The following is a 19,687-nucleotide window of genomic DNA, read 5'->3' as shown; positions in this document are numbered from 1 at the left end:
GCATCCTGGTTGGTTAGTTGGGAATTACCATAGTGCTGCCGGGGTTAGTGTGACCGCAACATTTATTTCACCCCGGATTGTCCCGGATCATCCCGGTAACTTACGGGGGCTCTGCCGGCTGTAAGTGAGACCTCAGCTTAAAATTGATGGGTGCTGATAAATCAATTTCTACTTGTCATACCTTTCAATTTCAGTTATAAAATCAATTACATGTACTTTATTCTTCTAGGAAGTTCATAAAATCTTAAAATACCTTTAAATTACCTTAGCCCACTGACCAGTTCACATTAAATTTGCAGAAGTTATACATTCTATATCCAAAAAAAAAATTTCTTTTACTTCTGGGCATATTTTGGTTTGGTAATATTGTCCAACAATATTGTCCTTGATCTTCATTAACTTTCAATAAGGTCATTGAATAAACACTAAATGTATCAAACGAATATATTGATATATTTGTTATCTTCACATGTCAGTAAGGTGAGATATACATGTATTTGTATAGATGCCAGGCTACTGATCTGAAGGTCTCTAGTTTGAGTCACACTTCTTGTGTTTTTGTTTTTTTACTTAGTTATTGCAAGAATTGAATTAATTTGAAATTGTTTTAATATATCTACTTTTAGGATAACTTTTAAGTAGTGAGGTGTTTCCTTTTGTTTTATCAAGATGTTTTTGTAAGTACTCAGACATAGGGAAGTTGGACAATCGCAAGTTTTTCTCTAGAACGCATATTTTTCAATGGTTTTCTTGGTGACATTATGCAAACGTATATGCTTAAGCACATACATGCTACAGATGTAGTTTAAATAAAAAAGTACACAAATAGTATACACACAAAAAAAAGATTTGCACAAGTTTTTAGAGAAGGGCTATTTTAAAATTAAAAGAAATAAAGTGGCTGAACCAGGATTGGAACCTACGAGTTTATAATGTCTATAATGTCATGAAGCAATGTCTTACTGCTTGCGCTAAGAGGGATCCTTAATTAAGACCATTTAACAACTGGTTATATGATTAGTTATAAAGACTGTTGACAGGTTATTATGGCCCTGTATAAACAGTTGTTTGTAAATATAACCCGAGCCACTAGGCGAGGGTTATATTGCAAACAGCCATTTACATACGGCCATATTACCTGTCAGCAATCTTTATAACCAATTTATAATACAGCAAGCTGAAGCATTATTTTTTAGAGAAAAAGTAAGATGTTTTTATGAATCAAAATTATTAGATTATTGACAGGTTATATGGCCCTGTATTAACTGCTTTTTGTAAATATGATCCGTGCCGCTAGGCGAGGGTTATATTGCAAACAGCCGTTTATATACGGTCATATAACCTGTCAACAATCTTTATAATGAATTTATAATACAGCAAGCATCATGTTTTATAGTCAAAAGTAAGATTTCTTCATGAATCAACAGCAGCCATGTAAAAAAAAAAGATAAACATCACGATTATCCAATGAAAAGCGACATTACAATAAACATCCATAAAGATTTAAAAGTAGATCAAAAGTTTACCGAATTTACTGGCTATAGGGTCAAATGAAGTGCATGGTCAATATTGTTGGAAAAAAACATACCCTGTCTGTCTGTTAGTGAACAATTTGCTTATGTAAAAATAAACTGCTGAATGTCTGTAATAGATGTGCCCTGTTTTGTATTTGGAAAAGTCAATCAAATCAATCAATCAATCAATATACCTGTACTAAAACTGAGCTGTCCACAGTACAGAACCTGAACTGTGTGCACAGGTTTTCAGGCTGGCCTGGATCTATACTTGTAACAAGAACTGATCATTTTCTATTCCAACATGTCAAGGGTTAAAGACTTCATAGATTGTCATAACAAACTAATTCCGGAATTAAAACTGGATGTTAATAATATTCAAACATGGTTCTCTTCAAATTTGGTCTTACCCTGAATTTGTGATATACATGTAGAGTTTTATATGGACTTCTTTTAGGCAAATTCTACATTGTATGTGGAAAGAAGCTTTTAAAAGGCTTCATAATATAAACTCTTAAGCTATGTTTTTTCTATTTTCATGTTTCAAGACAGTGTCATTCTACGGTGTCTTTCCTTCAATGGTTTGTTTGGGGATTTTAACAATGGTCTTGGTTCCTGCCACTTTGTCCATTACACCCCCCACCTCCCTCCCTTCAATTTGGTCCCATATCCCCTTCTGTTCTTTTATCTTTAATTATACTTTTATGATATACTACGGTATAGTAGTTTTCTAAACCATTCATAATAATATGGTTTTTGAGAATGTAAGATGCTTGTAGCATGAAGAAAATAAAAGTAGCAGAATGTAATCAAAGCACTGGCAGTATTGACTTCCACAAAGAATACTTATTCACTGTAACTGTACTTCTTTCACAATTGCAAAAGATGAAAAAGATTGTTCAGGTAATTTGCCATGAGTAACTTTCTTGATAAGAACACTAAAATTCAGAAGCTCTTGAGAAATAAAAATAAAAGCATTTCTGAAGCCTTATGGGTCTGAGCTAGGTGGCCTTGACATACCTTCCATGAACAGACTTTGTGCCTGCAACAATATCAGTTTTGCTACTATTAGCATAAACTGAAGATATTCTGAATTAGATCTACATGTACTTGCATTAATTTTCAAAATATGGAAACGTTTGTCTGCTCTGTAAAAATAAGTGTGGCTCTAATTTTCGATCCATAAAGGGCTTAATCTTTTCCACCTTGTCATTTTGTAAACTGTATGTGTTATTGGGGTAGTTGGGGGGGGGGGGAGTGGGTGTTGGGGAAATATGGACATTTGTCCTTCAATATTTGAAAGTTATTTCATTTACTTGATATCAAACAATTACTGATTGTGGCAGTGGATCTTTTTCATTTATTGGAATTAATTTATGAGATTGAACTATAGTGTAATATACATTTAAATATATTTCATGAAGATAATATGTGATAATATAAAATCACAATTTAGTTGGGTTTTTACCAATATTTAAGGTTTATTTAGATATATCAAAACAAAAAATCTTTTCTACTGTCTTTTTATCCTTCTTTTCATGTTATGATTCAAATAAGACAAACAGGATACTATTTTACTTCCATTGCACTATCAGAATTTTCAGCGCAAAAAGGTTGTAACTTGAGATACAACCATTTTGCGCTGAAAATTAAAAGCAATTTGAGATACAACCTTTTGACAAATATTGATTTAACTTGTTTATTTTCAGAATCTATTTAAAATACTTACTGAGGGTATGCATAACCACAAAATACATTGAAAATGTTAAAAATGTTATTTTGTGGGAAAAAGTGAGTTACAACCGTTTTGCGCTAAGCCCACGATATTACATTTCCTTTTAATGTGGTTGACCATTGATAAAGTTTTATTGAATTACTCTGTAATAAATCTAGAAAGAGTTATGCTTCTTGAGCACTGCACTTCCTCTCATTGTGCTTCACCATTGTATGAAGTTGCATTAAATTCTAAACAATAGTTTTTAAGTTATGCACTGGGCAGGGAAAAGGAACAAAGGGCAATAACTCTACAAATACTGAAGATGGAGTTATGGTTATTGTATACTGCACTTCCTCTCATTGTGCTTGAACACTGTATGAAGTTGTATTTAATTCCAACAACTAGTGTTCAAGTTATGCACTGTACAAAAAAAAGTAACAAAGGGCAATAACTGTAATTAGTCCAAATAGAGTTTAGGTTCTTGTGCACTGCACTTCATCTCACTGCCCTTGACCATTGAATGAAGTTTTATTGAATTCCAACCATTAATGTTCAAGATATGCACTGGACAATAAAAAGTAACAAAGGGCAAAAACTCTTAATATGTCAAGAAAGAGTTATGGTTTCTGTGCACTGCACTTCCTCTCAATATACTTGACCATTGAATGAAATTGTATTGAACTCCAACAAGTTATGCTCTGGACAAGAAAAGAACAATGAAAAAGAAACAAAGGGCAATAACTGTATAATTACCCTGGACAGAGTAACGGTTCTTGTGCACTGCACTTCCTCTTATTGTGCTTGACCATTTTATGAAGGTGTTTTGAATTTCAACCTATACTATGCAAGTTATGCGCCGGACAAGGAAAAGGGTCAAAGGGCAATAACTCTGTAATTTGTCAAGATGGAGTTATGGTTCTTGTGCACTGCACTTCCTCTCAATGTGCTTGACCATTGTATGAAGTGGTATTAAATTCCAACCATTAGTCTTCAAGTAATGCTCGGGGCAAGGAAAATGCAACGGACCACTGGGTGACTCCTATATACCCCCGCAAATTTTGTTTCGGGGGTATAATTATAAATAGCATTGTTATCTGTCACTAACTGAGAAATAATAACAAGGTATCAATCAATAATTGAGAAATAATAACATGTTATCTGTCACTTATTGAGAAATAATAACAAGTTATCTGTCACTAATTGAGAAATAATAACATATTTCCCAAGTCAATATGTGACAAATAATAATATTCTATTACCTGTGACTAAATAGTGACAAACATGTTACATGTCAGAAAGTGACAAATTATAATATTCTGTAATCTGTAACTTAGTGAGAAATAATATTTAACATTCCTTGACAACACTGCACTTCAGGAAAATCATCACTGTACATGTATACAACAAATTAAACAAGGAAAGTCAATTTCAAAACCTAATGCCTTTCTTTAGTAATTCTTACATTTAACTGATTACTTAGACAACTGTTATAACATTAATTTATTGTTATAACTCAGAATATACATGTATAATTTACATAAGATGTAAACTCAAAATAATATAAAAGGTATAGAGTTACTTGGGAATAAAAATATATATGGAAATTTCCAAGTTATTTGCGACTCCATAAAAAATGAGAATACTCCACAGGCGTGCATATATGTTGATGCAACGTCATTTGTGTCATACAAAGTGTTAAGACCCAATAAATGTTAGCATAATACACTTTAGCTGCATCAATGAGAAAGTTTTTTTTTTGCTGTAAACAGTTATAATTTTGGGTATGTGATAAATAGAATGTTATATTCATGTAGGTTCATTACTGAATTTTTTTAACTTGTTCAATATCCTCTATATAGCGCACAAGGTTACTTACATGTATATGTTGTTAAGACAGGCATATGATATAAAGTTGATACACATTATTGTGATGTTAAGACTGGAATAATTAATACAAAGTGTGAAATACTGTCAAATCTATCAAGATATGTGAATTTCACAGTATTATCATAAGAAAACTTACATAATATATTGTATCTATCACAAACGCTACAGAACAGGAGTGGATACACTAGAGTGATAACTTTGCAACACAAAGTCTTTTGCATTAAACAAACAAAGCTTAGAAAGCACACTTATATAAGCCTTACACAAAAAGTGCGTCAATGAAAAAACATGATTTTCTTACTGTAAACAGTACCTTTTTGGGTATGTGATAAATTGAATATTATATTCAAGCAGACTAATTATCAACTTATTCAACTAGTTATATAAATTCAGTATTGAATAAACACTCCTTCAACATCTTCTACATAATAAATACTTGTATTATTATGATGTTACATGTACTAACATAAGCTGGTTTTCAGTATCTAAAGTCAATGCTAAACAACAGAATGTTGAGCATGCAGAAGATAGCAGAAAAAAGCCATTAAAATTGCATGTTTTGTGAGCAATTTTTTAAAGTTTTTAATCAATAAAACTTGAAGCAAATATTATTCTATTACAGGCATATAAAATAGTCAAAAAGAACTTTATAATTCAACAAAAACTAGAAATGTGTCATCATGCCACGGATGCCCCCGCATGCAGCCAAAATTTCAGATGTTATTATATTTAGTTCCAAATTTGTTTGCACAAATTATTTTTTTCATTTTAAGTTCAAAGCCCTTAAAACTTTTCAATGTTAACACAAACCATTTTCATACAATGTTCAAGGCACTGAAATTATTCAGTCTTATCCTTTTGAAAATAGTATATTTCATATTTGTAGCCAAAATAATGACTACATACATTTCCACAAAAGTATGAGTGCTGAAACTGAAAGTTCAAAATTTTTTCCAATATTCAAGAAAGATAAGTTTGTCCAAAATCATTGAACCACGACCAAATTCAAACTTAAACTGCCTATTCCTAAGATGTATCTATATTACTTTCAAAGTGAATGGGACATAACTCTGCCAAAAAATCATCGAACCATGACCAAATCCGAACTTGACCTGCCTATTCCTTTGACATATCCATATGTCAAATTTGAGTTGAATATGTAACACTGTTGGGTAGATAATGAACAGAAACTGTAAATTTCATATTTTTTTTAAAGTGAAAATGGCATTACTCTGCCAAAAATTATTGAACCATGACCAAATTCGAACTTGACCTTGGCATTCCAAAAAAATATCCATATTTCAAATTTGAGTTGAATGTGTTGTACTGTTGGGGAGATAATAAACAGAAACTGAAAATTTCATATTATTTTCAAAGTAAAAGGAGCACAACTCTGCCAAAAATCATCGAACCATGACCAAATTCAAACTTGACATGTATTTTCTCATGACATATCCATATGTCAAATTTGAGTTGAATGTGTTGTACCGTTGGGGAGATAATGAACGGAAACTGAAAATTTCATATTATTTTCAAAGTAAAAGGGGCATAACTCTGCCAAAAATTGTTGAACCATGACCAAATTCAAACTTGACCTGTATTTTCTCATGACATATCCATATGTCAAATTTGAGTTGAATGTGTTGTACCGTTGGGGAGATAATAAACAGAAACTGAAAATTTCATATTATTTTCAAAGTAAAAGGGGCATAACTCTGCCAAAAATCATCAAACCATGAGCAAATTCAAACTTGACATGTATTTTCTCATGACATATCCATATGTCAAATATGAGTTGAATGTGTTGTACCGTTGGGGAGATAATGAATGGAAACTGAAAATTTCATATTATTTTCAAAGAAAAAGGGGCATAACTCTGCCAAAAATCGTTGAACCATGACCAATTTCGAACTTGACCTGTATTTTCTCATGACATATCCATATGTCAAATTTGAGTTGAATGTGTTGTACCGTTGGGGAGATAATGAACGGAAACTGAAAATTTCATATTATTTTCAAAGTAAAAGGGGCATAACTCTGCCAAAAATCGTTAAACCATGAGCAAATTCAAACTTGACATGTATTTTCTCATGACATATCCATATGTCAAATTTGAGTTGAATGTGTTGTACCGTTGGGGAGATAATGAATGGAAACTGAAAATTTCATATTATTTTCAAAGTAAAAGGGGCATAACTCTGCCAAAATCATCAAACCATGAGCAAATTCGAACTTGACCTGTATTTTCTCATGACATATCCATATGTCAAATTTGAGTTGAATGTGTTGTACTGTTGGGGAGATAATGAACAGAAACTGAAAATTTCATATTATTTTCAAAGTAAAAGGGGCATAACTCTGCCAAAAATCATCGAACCATGACCAAATTCGAACTTGACCTGTATTTTCTCATGACATATCCATATGTCAAATTTGAGTTGAATATGTGCAACCGTTACTAAGATAATGAACGGAAACTGATGATGACGGAATGACAGAATGACGGAAGGACGGAACAGGGTAACACTATATGCCCCGGCCATTACATGGCGGGGGCATAAAAATAGTGTCTTCTCTGTTTTTCTTTTAACAGCAAATCAAGAACTAAAAGGATATACAAAAGTGTATGAATTGAAAACATGGAAGCCAAAGTGATGTGCAAGATTTAATAAGTTTCAACATTTCTATTTAGTTCTAGTATAGTAAAGAAATATATGGATACATTGTTTATATGAAATAATAGGCAAACACTGTACACAATTGATAGTCTGGTATTTTTGACCTCACATCATATATGATGGAGTTAAATTGCCCTTTAATAAATGTAATTTACATTATAAAGAAATACTTTACTTATTTCAATTAGAAGACCATGACTTTTTGCATGGCAAAATGATAATTTAAACTACATAGTGACTAATAATGAGAAATAAAATAAATATAAGAAGCAATTCATTTTTTTAGTGTCCATATATATGTATAATTTATAGGATTTTAACTCTTATTTAATTTACCCTACTGGAGCCAAAGTGATTAGCCCTTGCCCTCTAGTATTGAAAAGCCAGGCAATTAAGCCTGCACATCCATGCAGTGTCACCAGGGTCTATACTTTTGGGTGACTAACTTCTCTGGATTTAAACAATTTTTTTTTGAAAATCTAATCAGAACAGTGACTTTTATAAGGATTGCATGCACTTGCATGACTGTGATCATGTGACTTTGTTGTTACCCAAGGTTACTAAAAATTAATTTTGTCAAAACTATAAATGAGACACAAATTCATAAAATGCTGTGTGCCATAAGCATGAAAACTTGTATAGTCTGATTTTATTGACCTGTCAATCATGAATACATTATAGCACTCATTTAAATATTCGATCCCACTTCAGGTTTGTCCGTTTATTTTACGAGAAGAATTAATATGGAGTATATAACTAACATTTGGAAAACTGCCACTACCTTAATGAAGGTTTTCATAACATCCTCAATAGGGCAGTCGGTTAAGTGATCGCCAGATGCATGAGAGGTCCGAGGTTCGATCTCTTCCTTTGGTATTCTTTTAATACTTATTCTGTCTTTATTTTTAAGTACATTTTAATGAAAATGGTCAAGTGCTTGCAAAACTTTCTACACGGATATGAAACAACTAAGAAAGACTGAATTGTCACATTTTGTATTGTATTTTACGGCACTGAAATTTCATTTATTGATTTAAATCAAAATGAATTTTCAGTATCAATTCTTAAACAATGTAACATACAAAAGTATTAACAAAAATTTGCAAAACATATTAAAAACAGAACAACCATATAAACTTCAAAAATGTTGAAAAAATTAATTAATATGAATAAGAAAAAAACTGGACATATTTTGTCTTGATCTTACAACACGTTGAACATTCATATAAAATATACCCGTGGTTTACCCTATTGCGCTATAACTGTCAGTGTAACTTATACATAGAAACTAGATGAATTTAATCACATCTTACTGCGTACCTTTCACGGAATTTACCGAACATTTATCGAATATTAATATATTCTGTGCATTGACCGTATAATCAGTTTGGAATTGACAGGTTCAAACAATACGTGAATTTAACCTACATATCAATGAAGTAAATGAAGTAAATATTACCAAATTCAATTTAGTAATATCAAGTCGTAACCTGAAACGGCATCCCAAATTTGATTTACTGTTTTAATGGCCTTCTTCTTAAAACAAAAGAAACCTATTTTTGAAATAATTTGAAATTTACTTTGAATTGATATTGTGACCCAGATTTTAACCAAAGATCACTCAGGACACTCAGGATCATTGACCTATGTTAACAGCTCACTTGAACTTAAAAAACATCTATTTAAATCAAATTTATGGAAAAAAAAAGAGTACCTTGAAATAGCAGCTTTTTATAAGCGTACAAAAATGCTAGTATTTATAACTGAATATGCAAAATCTAGGGTTAATATAAATATGCAGAACAAAAATGAATGCCCCCGCTATGTTAAATTTGGGCATATCAAACCATGTATCAAGATTAAGATATAACAGATCAAAGCTGGATGTTTAGTGTGAATCTAACATTATAATCAAGGAAGCAAAAAGAGACTGTTTATCCTCTCTACCTGAAGGGGGAAAACTCCTCTAAATATCATACATACAATATACATCAAGCAGAATTATATGAATTAATGCATAGCCTTCTGTTTCTGTAATGGATTTGACCTGCTTTGACTTTGGAATGGTCCATTTAATGTTTAGGGGATTTCAAATATCAAAATGTTAAAGTTGAGCTACCACCAGTTATATAGAGGCTGGTCAGCCAGCAGGGATGTGCTCACTGACCTGGTTCTATAGTGGTTACCTTAAGTCTCAGCTAGCTGGATACAGAGACATTATGCTCATTTATTTGTGGATGAGTTTAGCTGAATTTATAGTTGTCTATTTAAAAACATTGAATATTATAATGGTCATCAACCAATAACTGATAATGAAAAAATTTAGGATAAAATATAGAAATTGCCTAAAATATGAAATGTGCCCAACTTTTCTTTCATCAAATGAAGGCTAGAGATTCGTTCTGAGGCATATTTATAGAATTATATCTGTGTGTCACCTGGATTACTGATTTTCCACATGGACTAGACATAATTATGGTAAAATCTTAAACTTTTTTGACATTGACCTGTGCACCTACCATATACCTTTGAATGGACCAGATTTATACCTGGATGGGCATAATGTCACTTTAAAGGTTTATAAATCAATGCAATGATTTATCAAATCTTAAATTTACAACAAATGTCAAGAAATTGATAAAATTAGGTAAAAATATACTAAACACACGCTCGTGCATATACTAAACAAATACATGTATACATATAAATATATATGTACATTACAACAAATAAAACATGTATGCCTTTCCGCAAATGAACATGGCGGGGGCATTTTCAGGTTTAAAAACATAAAAACAAGGGTGCTAGACAGACGTCCTATAACTGTGATCGAGTTTTCTAACATATGTGAAATACAAACTTAATTTTTCTGGAAAGTCCCATTGACCCATCGAGTACACGTCAGTCAATGAGTTCCGGAATGGTAACGATTGCACCTTCCTGTAGTTCCGGTTGCCGCCTGAAAATTTTGTTTCACCACTATTTTACTCCAAAAAAAAATTCCATACCATTTTACTTAAGCTGTACTATCATATTACTTATAAGATCTCATTAGCTTAAAAACTTTTAAGATTTAATTACCTATTTACTCATAAAATTTCCTTACCGTTTCACTTACAAAGTTCCCTTACAGTGACATTATGCCCATCATGACCCATTGGCAAGTGGTCGGTGAACAGGTAAAAATTAAAATACGAGTAACTTGACATTTAGTCTTAATTGTGTTCAATTTTAGATTTTACTATGAAAAAATAATCAGTAATCCAGATGACTGATGGAAATGTCTATAAATATCCTTTAAAATGTATCCGAAATGTGAAATTCTTATAAAGAGTGGGGGTAGTCTTTTTATAATTTAGACTATGTATTGTATCATAAACATTTTTCTTTATCAATTGTTCATCTATCATCATTTTAATAGTCAATCTTTTAAAATATATTACCAATTCAACTCAACTTGACAGTGAAACAAAAGGGCATAATGTCACCTAAAAATAAAATTTTGCTGGTTATATAACTGTTTCTTCTAATGTTAAAACAAAAATGCAAACAGGTTGTGACATAACAGACTTCAAAGTTGAACTATAGTTACAGTATCCTCATTGTAGGATACCCACAGCAGAACCATTAACATTTATCATGTTAATCAACTGTGGGTACCTGACGATGTTAGAATGCTATACAACATCAGGAAATTGACAAATGAGCCGCGTCACGACAAAACCAACATAATGGGTTTGCGACCAGCATGGATCCAGACCAGCCTGTGCATCTGCGCAGTCTGATCAGGATCCATGCTGTTCACTTACAGACTCTATTACAAGTAGAGAAACTGATAGCGAACAGCATGGATCCTGATTAGACTGCGCGGATGCGCAGGCTAGACTGGATCCATGCTGGTCGCAAACCCATTATGTTGGTTTTGTCATGGCGTGGCTCAAATAGTTTCAAGTAAAACTGTGATTACCAGTGAATCATTTCAAAACTACCTAATTTTATTTGTGTGTTTGTTGATTTGTTTCATTTTATGCCTTTTTCCAACAGTATTTCAGTCATATAGGCAGGTAGTTTCCTAACCATCGTTCCTGGAGAGTTACACCAGTACTAGACTACCTTCCTCCGCGCTAAACTACCAAAGCATCTCCCGGGGATCGAACCCACGCCAGAGAGGTAACTCATCGACTCTAACCCCTCGACCACGGAGGCGGTAATGTAATTTTATTTGTAATTGGTCCCAAGAGGTCATCATGGCTGAGAGGGTAAGAGCTCTGATTTTGATTTGGCTGCACATCTATGCATCTAACAAAAAATTTGGTGGTCTTTTTTGTCATGTAATTTTGTGCAAAAAAGTTGCACAGCTAAATAACAAAGAGAATGTGGCCATATAGAGGATTGTGTCTTTAAATACAAATTTGCTTCTAAAACACATTTAAACTCATTATCCAGCAGAAAGTTGCATGCATGGTAAGGTGAACTTTAAGTAGAAAATTTATGTAAAACTGGGTATTCTTGAGTCACCAAAACAACTAAACTGTAAATTTTGATACATTTTGGAAATAAATACATGTATAAATTTCTAGGCAATAAAATCATTCTAGATTTGTCCAAAGGAGGATGAAAAAGTACAACTGTTGACAAAAGAACTTAACTTAGATGATAATGTCATATGCTTTATATTAGAGGATTTTTCAATTTATATGGATTAATATTGTTAAAGTGACAAAATGCTCTTTTTTTTGCTTTGAAGCTGAGTTGAATTAGTAATATATTTCAAGAGATCCACCATTATTATAGTGATTGACCAATAATTAACAATTAAAATTTTCTAAACACATGAAAACTACTTAACTTATTAAAAGACTTCCCTTCTCTTTATAAAAATTATACGTTCCAAACGACTTTTGTAAAAATTACCATGGGCCACGCAGAAATACTGATTTGCTTGCATTGTAAAATATAAAATTGAATACAGTTATACCAAAATGTAAAGTTATTTTGACTTTAACCTATATACTGAACATTTACACTTAGATGGGCATAATACCACTTTAAATTTTTTTCTAAGTTTCTGGCGGACAAGTTATATTACATTACTATAGGTGGTTTTGGATGAGAAGACAAGTAAATAAATCTGTGACCACAGTAACACAGCAGTGTTAGGGGAGAAGTGTAAAGTTTTAGTTACAATAGATGTTATCGGGAACTCGGCAAATGTGGTGTTTTCTCTCGTCTAATCCAGGGGTACAACTTTTACCAATAAAGCTTCATGTTGCACTTAACCATTCACCACAACGTGATAAAAGTGTTGTACTGATTTTAAATATATTCCTAAAATTGTAGCTGTAAAAGTTTCTTTGTACCTCGAGATTACATTTGAAAAAATCCACATTTGCCGAGATCCAGAGAATCTATATCCAAAGTAAAATACATATTGATCTGTTAAATCGTGATTACGCAAAAATTGATAAATTATACATAAAAACCTTGCAACAGCACTGAAAACAGAATATGTAAAAAAAGTATAAGTATATAATCTATTTACACATTTATTGTGATTTTTGTTGTCATGGATATCTTAACTAATGAATACTGGGCAGTAACTGAATCTACCCATGTGATGTGACCACTGCCGTACAACCAGTACAGATCAAGATCAGCCGACACATCTTTACTGTCTGATAATAGTCTGCACTGTTTGCTATTCTGTCAACGTTTATTTTGAAATTTTCACTGAAAATGGTGAATGGTTTTGTCTCTATTGGAGATAGGAACCTTCAGAATAAAGGGTAATGTAGTTATCTTATTGTTCATTTTGCCATTAGTGGGAGAAGAATTTCCATCCACGCAAAAGAAACATCAAAAATACTTTCATTGTTAACTACTGTTCCCATAGCAACTTAAGAATCTATTAGTTAGGTACATGTATGCACATAGAACATACTGACATATAAAACTTTGTTTTAAATGAAAAAAAAAATTCACTTATTATGCAGTATCAACATATTTCATAAAACTGGCTCTTAAAGCCAAAGCAAAAGCCATCTAAATAGCGTATGAAAATAAGAATGAAATTATTACCTAAACACGCCTCCTTATTTTCGTTATCCTCAAGACTTCGGCTTCTCTTCTCATCGTAACTTTTTGTGCTCTCAAAACCTGCGACATACAATATACATGTGAGATAAGGCTTATCTTATGTAGTGATATTTTGCTTTCTTCATCACTTATTATTCAATGTATTTAACCAATAGATTCACTTGTATTAGTGACTTTTATATGGCATTTTCAAGAAATCAAAATTTGTCATGGTGGTGATGGTGTAGGTTTAAACATATAATCTCAATTGCAAAACAAGTTCTTGCAAATTATATTAATCACTGTCAAGTCCACTTCCTGGAACCATGGTGTCACATGAAAAAAACATGGTCGTGACCTAATTAGGGCTCGAACCCATGATTCACGGGGTGATGGTGTTGGTAGTTAACATTTCACTATGATCACAGCAGTAAGCCACCAGAGCATGCTCATGGTTCAGCCACTGCATCATTCCTGGGCAGGCTGTCAAGCAGTTTACCAAAACTAGTTGCCTTCATTTTCACAAGGAACTGATAATTTCTATACATGCCAGAGCAGAAGTACAGTGCAAATGACCATAAAAAGTGTACTATTATCTGAATGGTCGATGACCAGTTATCACCGTAACACCATTGAATATACAAAGCATTCTATCAAATCCTATCAACGAGACAAGTCTTCACTGAGTTAAACCCACATGACTAGAGACATATCCCATTATACAACAGAAAGGATTTCATAACAAAAGAAATTTCATATTTGTATTTAGACACTTAACAAATTTTTTCATTTGTATTTAGACAATCTATGTACAAGTACATGAAATGAGTGCTTGACTACACAAGATTAATTATTTAATGGTACACTTACTACCAGTTCTTTCTCTTGGCTTACTAGTCACGGGAGCATTAATCTGGATAGGATCGGACACAGAATTTTCACTCCTAGTTCGCTCCTTAGGTTTAGCAATTACATCCTCCGACGACTCGCTCTTTGCTGATTTCAGGGTGCTACTTGATGATCCCACCATCTATTATACAAACAATATTATACAGAATGATTTTAACATCAAAAGTATTTAATTAACATCTAAATTTATTAAACATACCTAGAGTAATTTCTTAAACATGTTTGTCACCACGCAACCTCCCCCGTACAGGCCACCAGTTAAGTCATGTAACTTTGTTGTTATGACCTACAGGTTCAATGCCTATTTTTTCTAACCAACTGTTAGGACTGTGGAATAACATGATCATCAGACCACTTTACAAAACAATCCCTTTTAAGTTACTTCTTAAATGTTTATTAAAGAATTAAAATGTTCTAGAATTAAAAATTTTAATGCTGCTATTCTTAATTTGGGTTTTAACAATGAGCAATGCAACATACATTTGTATTTCTTCCATACAAGCTATTATATTTTATTTCTTATCAGATATGAAGCTTTAACAACTTGAAGCATATTATCATTTCATTCATATGAACATTGCATATGTTGTTTGAAACTTTCGATCATATAATATAAAATTAACAAATAACTATAGAAATCCTTTTCTGATTTTGACGCGTATCATCCCCAATCCCATTCTGGTATGTCAGGGTCAGGTGACTTAGGCTGTGGTACTTCTTTCCCTGACTGTAATATATATATTTATTTAATTTTACACATGAAATATTGTGCTATATCAGTCAAATATATTTCATATTTTTTAAAAATAAATATGAAATATAAATATGAAAGTGGGCGGAGTCAAAACTCATATTTATTTTAGAGGACTTCTTTCGCCATTTTGTTTACAAAATCTGATAAATAAATAACAACTTTTTGTTGAATTTTGATTCGATAACTTTCTAGAATGATAGAAAATGGTCTAACTAAGAAAATAAATCCGAACACCAATATCTTTAATTCAGTCATTAACGCTGTACAGACGTTTAAAGAGTTGTTTACGTGACGTCACAATGCAGCGCTAAATTCAGGCTCGTGAAATATGAGGCATTTTATCATGTTTCGTGAAAATATATTCCATATTTCACTCAAACGAAAAAATATCCTCTTAATATTCCATATACAATATGAGTAATAAAATGATTTGTTTTCCAAGGAAATAAGTTCATATAATATAAATAACATTTTCTATTTCCTTTATTAAGCCATTTACGTATACAATACTTGGTTTAAACATATTAATTTAAGCTCGATTACATTACTTATTAATCCACAATCAGATGATAATCTCTAAAAGGCACATTATGCCTAAGAAATCCATATTTATAAAATTCTTTAGAAAAGGTAAACATTTTCAATAATGTTTTAATAACAAATTTAGAGTATGTTACATGTTTAACAGTGGAAGAAAGTGGCACTGAATTTGCAATTATGTCATAAAGAAAGCAAAATGTAAATAATGTAGTATTATGTGTTCCATACAAAATACTAATTAACTTTAATTATAGCAATTGCCAACAGAACCAAAGATGCAAAAGATAGTTTGTGTTTCTAGCAAATGAGTATGTTTTTGGAAACTGTAACATGATACCAAAAATAAAGTTTTTGAGAAATTAAAATGATAGCATTTCTGAGGCATAATGAACCTTTAATTTTTAAACACAGTCTCAAATACTGGTGAAAAAACAACACACCCACAGATATGTCAATTTCTGTCTTAAAACATATGTTGTTTTCTCTCTTTTGACTGAATTTATCTCAACAGTTACTTTATTTGCTAATGTATAGGCAAGCTTACCTCATTTAAAAGATCTGAAGTACTTGTGATGGTCTTTGAATGTTCATCATCAGATACCTTCTCTGCAAATTCATCATCAAACAGCACTTCATCATGACTAGAAGCATCAATGTCCTTCTTTTCTTTCCTCTCTTTCTTGACAGGTGGTTTCTCTAACACCAGAAGGTCTTTATCTTCTACCTCTTGTATTGCAGCTGAAACATCAAATTTCTTTTTAGCCTTTACGCCAGTGTCAGACTTTCCACTATCTACTTTAACAGTGTCATCTTTAACCTTTTCATCAGTAGTTGATTCTATCTTGTTACCAACTTTATTTATGTCTTCAATGTTACACTGGGAGCCAACACTTTCAAACTGGTCTCCATCACTTTCTTTCCTACCTTTCTTCATCACTAAGTCTTCAACTGGGGATTCTTGTATCTCTCTCACAGCATCATGTTCTATTTCCTTTATATCTTTAGCTATTACAGCTGGAACATCATTTGCTGAACCGAATTCCACATCTTTATTATTGACTTGCAAGGTTATCTTTGGCACATTCAATACGGTGTCTTCTTTCTTCTTCTCTGATTCAGGACCTGCTTCAGATGTCTTACTTCCCACACCATCTTGATCAATCTCCATAGCTTTTTCTTCACCAGGTTTTTCTATCTCCATGTTATCTAGGACAATGGATTCTTCTGTATAACTCTCTTCAGTTATTGTTTCCTGTATCAATTCAGCTTTCCCTTGCTCATCTCCATCTTTCATTTTTCCACTCTCGTGGGCCTTTTTACCCTTTGAAAAAAAAATCAAAAAATCAAAATTAAGATAAATTTTTTAAGTCAGTTTAGCATCTATAATGATGCTTAGTCATTGGTTGATTTTTTAGTGATATTGTAAAGGTCAGATAACAGACATTCATTGTGGAGATAATCTTTAAGGTGCCAGTTATAAGTTTGTATTGTCTACTATCTATAGGATAGCTGGATAGATAACGTTTCTTAAATGTAATATTTCAATAATTTTTAGTTATAGATCTCACTGTAAAAAAATTCCCCCAAAACGTATTAAAATTGAAAAAAAAAAACAATATATATATAATGTTTATGGTAATTTATCCATAAGGTCAGCAGCTGCTAAATTTTTATCAAGAAACATTTTTGTTTCCATCTAACAAATGCATTATTACTGATGTGTCATTTAGCACATACTTTTTTGATGCAAAGTGAATATTGGTTACATCTATGCTCCAAGGAGTTGCTTTGGCAAAGGAAAATACATGACCTTACTATGTAGTTTAGAATAAGTCTACTCTTAACTGACCTGAAATCCTATACAAAGGTATGTGTCCATTGGTGGTACAATCAAACCAAATATTCAAGTTATCAGTCAATAAGTGATAATGCCATTAGAAATTAAAGTTAAAGTGTGACGAAAGAACAAACTAACATATTTATTGAAAAACAACATCATGGATCATAAAATAACGATTATATAAATCCACTAAAAAGTAGATAGAAGATGCTAATATCTTATGAAAAATAAAAAAATATTTCAAAACAATACCATAATTAACAAACACAAACTAAAACATAAACAAACACACACAAAAATGTACACACACTCACAAACAAAACACCCACATAGAGGTCTTGAACACCTAACTGTGAACTTCATAACTGTTAATATAAAACTATTGCTTAAAACAAGTTAATATTCTAAAATTCTTGTGTCACATATGGTTAGCGACTAAATTCCTGCATAAGTTGTTTAAACAAGAGGGCCATGATGGCCCTAGATCGCTCACCTGACCCATCCAAGCTATCAACTAGATAAGCATCCTGACCAAGTTTGATATCATGATGATTGAGGCAAAAATGTGACCGCTAGAGTGTTAACAAGATTTTTTTATTTTTAGCTCCTGTGACCTAGTTTTTAACTATCAACTAGAAAAGCATCCTGACATAGTTTGATGATGATCAAGCCAAAAATGTGACCGCTAGAGTGTTAACTAACAAGTGTGGATGGACGACGGACATTCAACGATCCTAAAAGCTCACCCTGAGCAAGCTCAGGTGAGCTAAAAAAACACACTTTAAACTATGATAAATCAAACATGAAAACAATGTAACAACAGTCTTAAGATGTCACTCTGTTAAATGAGCCGTGCCATGACAAGGCCAACATAGTGCATCCGCGCAGTCTGGTCAGGATCCATACTGTTCGCTATCAGTTTCTCTACTTGTAATAGGGTTTGTAAGCAAACAAAATGGATCCTATGTTGGTTTTGTCATGACTCGGCTTAAATAATGTTAACTATATATACCGCACACACCTGTCTCACCAAGAATGAAGTCCTATAACCAGAGCCGGCTGGGTTCACAACATTCTTGTCACTGCTTGTATACGCCCCCGGACTAAAGTGTAATTCTACGTGAAACTTTTCGGGTGATCCAACATCCTGTAACAATTTTGTATATATAAAATTTTATACAAATTTGAAAATAAAAGATTATAGAATGAAAATTTAATAAGTAATCTTGTCAGAGCTACCCTCAGTAGAACAATAACCTTTTAACAACAATACTTTAAATTCATACTTAGGTAAGACTTTGTAATAAATCTAATCTCAATAGAGAAACCATTTCTAAGCAACAAACAAAATTGCTTAGTACTCAGGTTTGTTCCGGAACAGATTCAAAAGTATTTTTTCATAAGTATATACTTTCCATCACAATTAAACTAAAAAATTCATATTAACTAATAAGCCTAACCTTACAACTGACATGCATAATGACAGCAAGCAAATTTGATATTTCCCATAATCCTGTGTTTATGTCATTCTATACAAACTATAAATGTAAATACCTTAAATTCAAAGCCAATTATTCAGAAAAAAATGTATTTTAATTCATTTCAGCTGAAATGACACTTCCCCACATTAAATGTTATCAATGACCTTAACCCTTGTTCTGCTGGAATAAAAAGTGACTACCCTTGGTCATCAGTACTGAGCCAAGCCTGTTCAGGCTCTATACTATTGACAACTCAAATTTCATTATTTTATTTTAATAATTCAATCCTTTT

General features: G+C 32.2%; 2 protein-coding genes across 21 annotated transcripts in view; both read right to left on the bottom strand.

The window, feature by feature from the left end:
* Positions 1 to 14,918, bottom strand: part of LOC132741163 (inactive protein tyrosine kinase pTKL-like) — a 40,201-nt gene extending 25,283 nt beyond the window's left edge. For 10 of the 20 annotated variants that reach the window (XM_060729259.1, XM_060729261.1, XM_060729262.1 and 7 more), the window contains exons 1-4: positions 14,742 to 14,918; positions 13,875 to 13,952; positions 13,280 to 13,291; positions 10,657 to 10,755 (exon numbers count right to left, since the gene is read on the bottom strand). In XM_060729259.1, coding sequence (XP_060585242.1) covers positions 10,657 to 10,755; positions 13,280 to 13,291; positions 13,875 to 13,952; positions 14,742 to 14,901 — 349 coding nt within the window. In that variant the 5' untranslated portion in view covers positions 14,902 to 14,918. The remainder of the gene's footprint in view (positions 1 to 10,656; positions 10,756 to 13,279; positions 13,292 to 13,874; positions 13,953 to 14,741) is intronic. The other 10 variants (XM_060729269.1, XM_060729275.1, XM_060729273.1 and 7 more) reach the window with 4 other exon arrangements.
* Positions 14,919 to 15,441: 523 nt separating this feature from the next.
* LOC132741169 (uncharacterized) lies at positions 15,442 to 19,061 on the bottom strand (the record flags this gene model as incomplete). Its single annotated transcript, XM_060729283.1, has 3 exons — positions 15,442 to 15,507; positions 16,619 to 17,395; positions 18,936 to 19,061. Coding segments are annotated over 3 exons (969 nt in total), but the record flags the coding sequence as incomplete, so codon positions are not given.
* Between the last annotated feature and the right edge of the window lie 626 nt (positions 19,062 to 19,687).

Source organism: Ruditapes philippinarum, unplaced genomic scaffold (genome assembly GCF_026571515.1).
Source record: "Ruditapes philippinarum isolate M1 unplaced genomic scaffold, ASM2657151v2 ctg6741_1_1_1_1, whole genome shotgun sequence".
NCBI classification, from domain to species: domain Eukaryota; kingdom Metazoa; phylum Mollusca; class Bivalvia; order Venerida; family Veneridae; genus Ruditapes; species Ruditapes philippinarum.
Note: the sequence above shows the minus strand (reverse complement) of the source record. Positions and strands in the feature narration are given on the sequence as shown.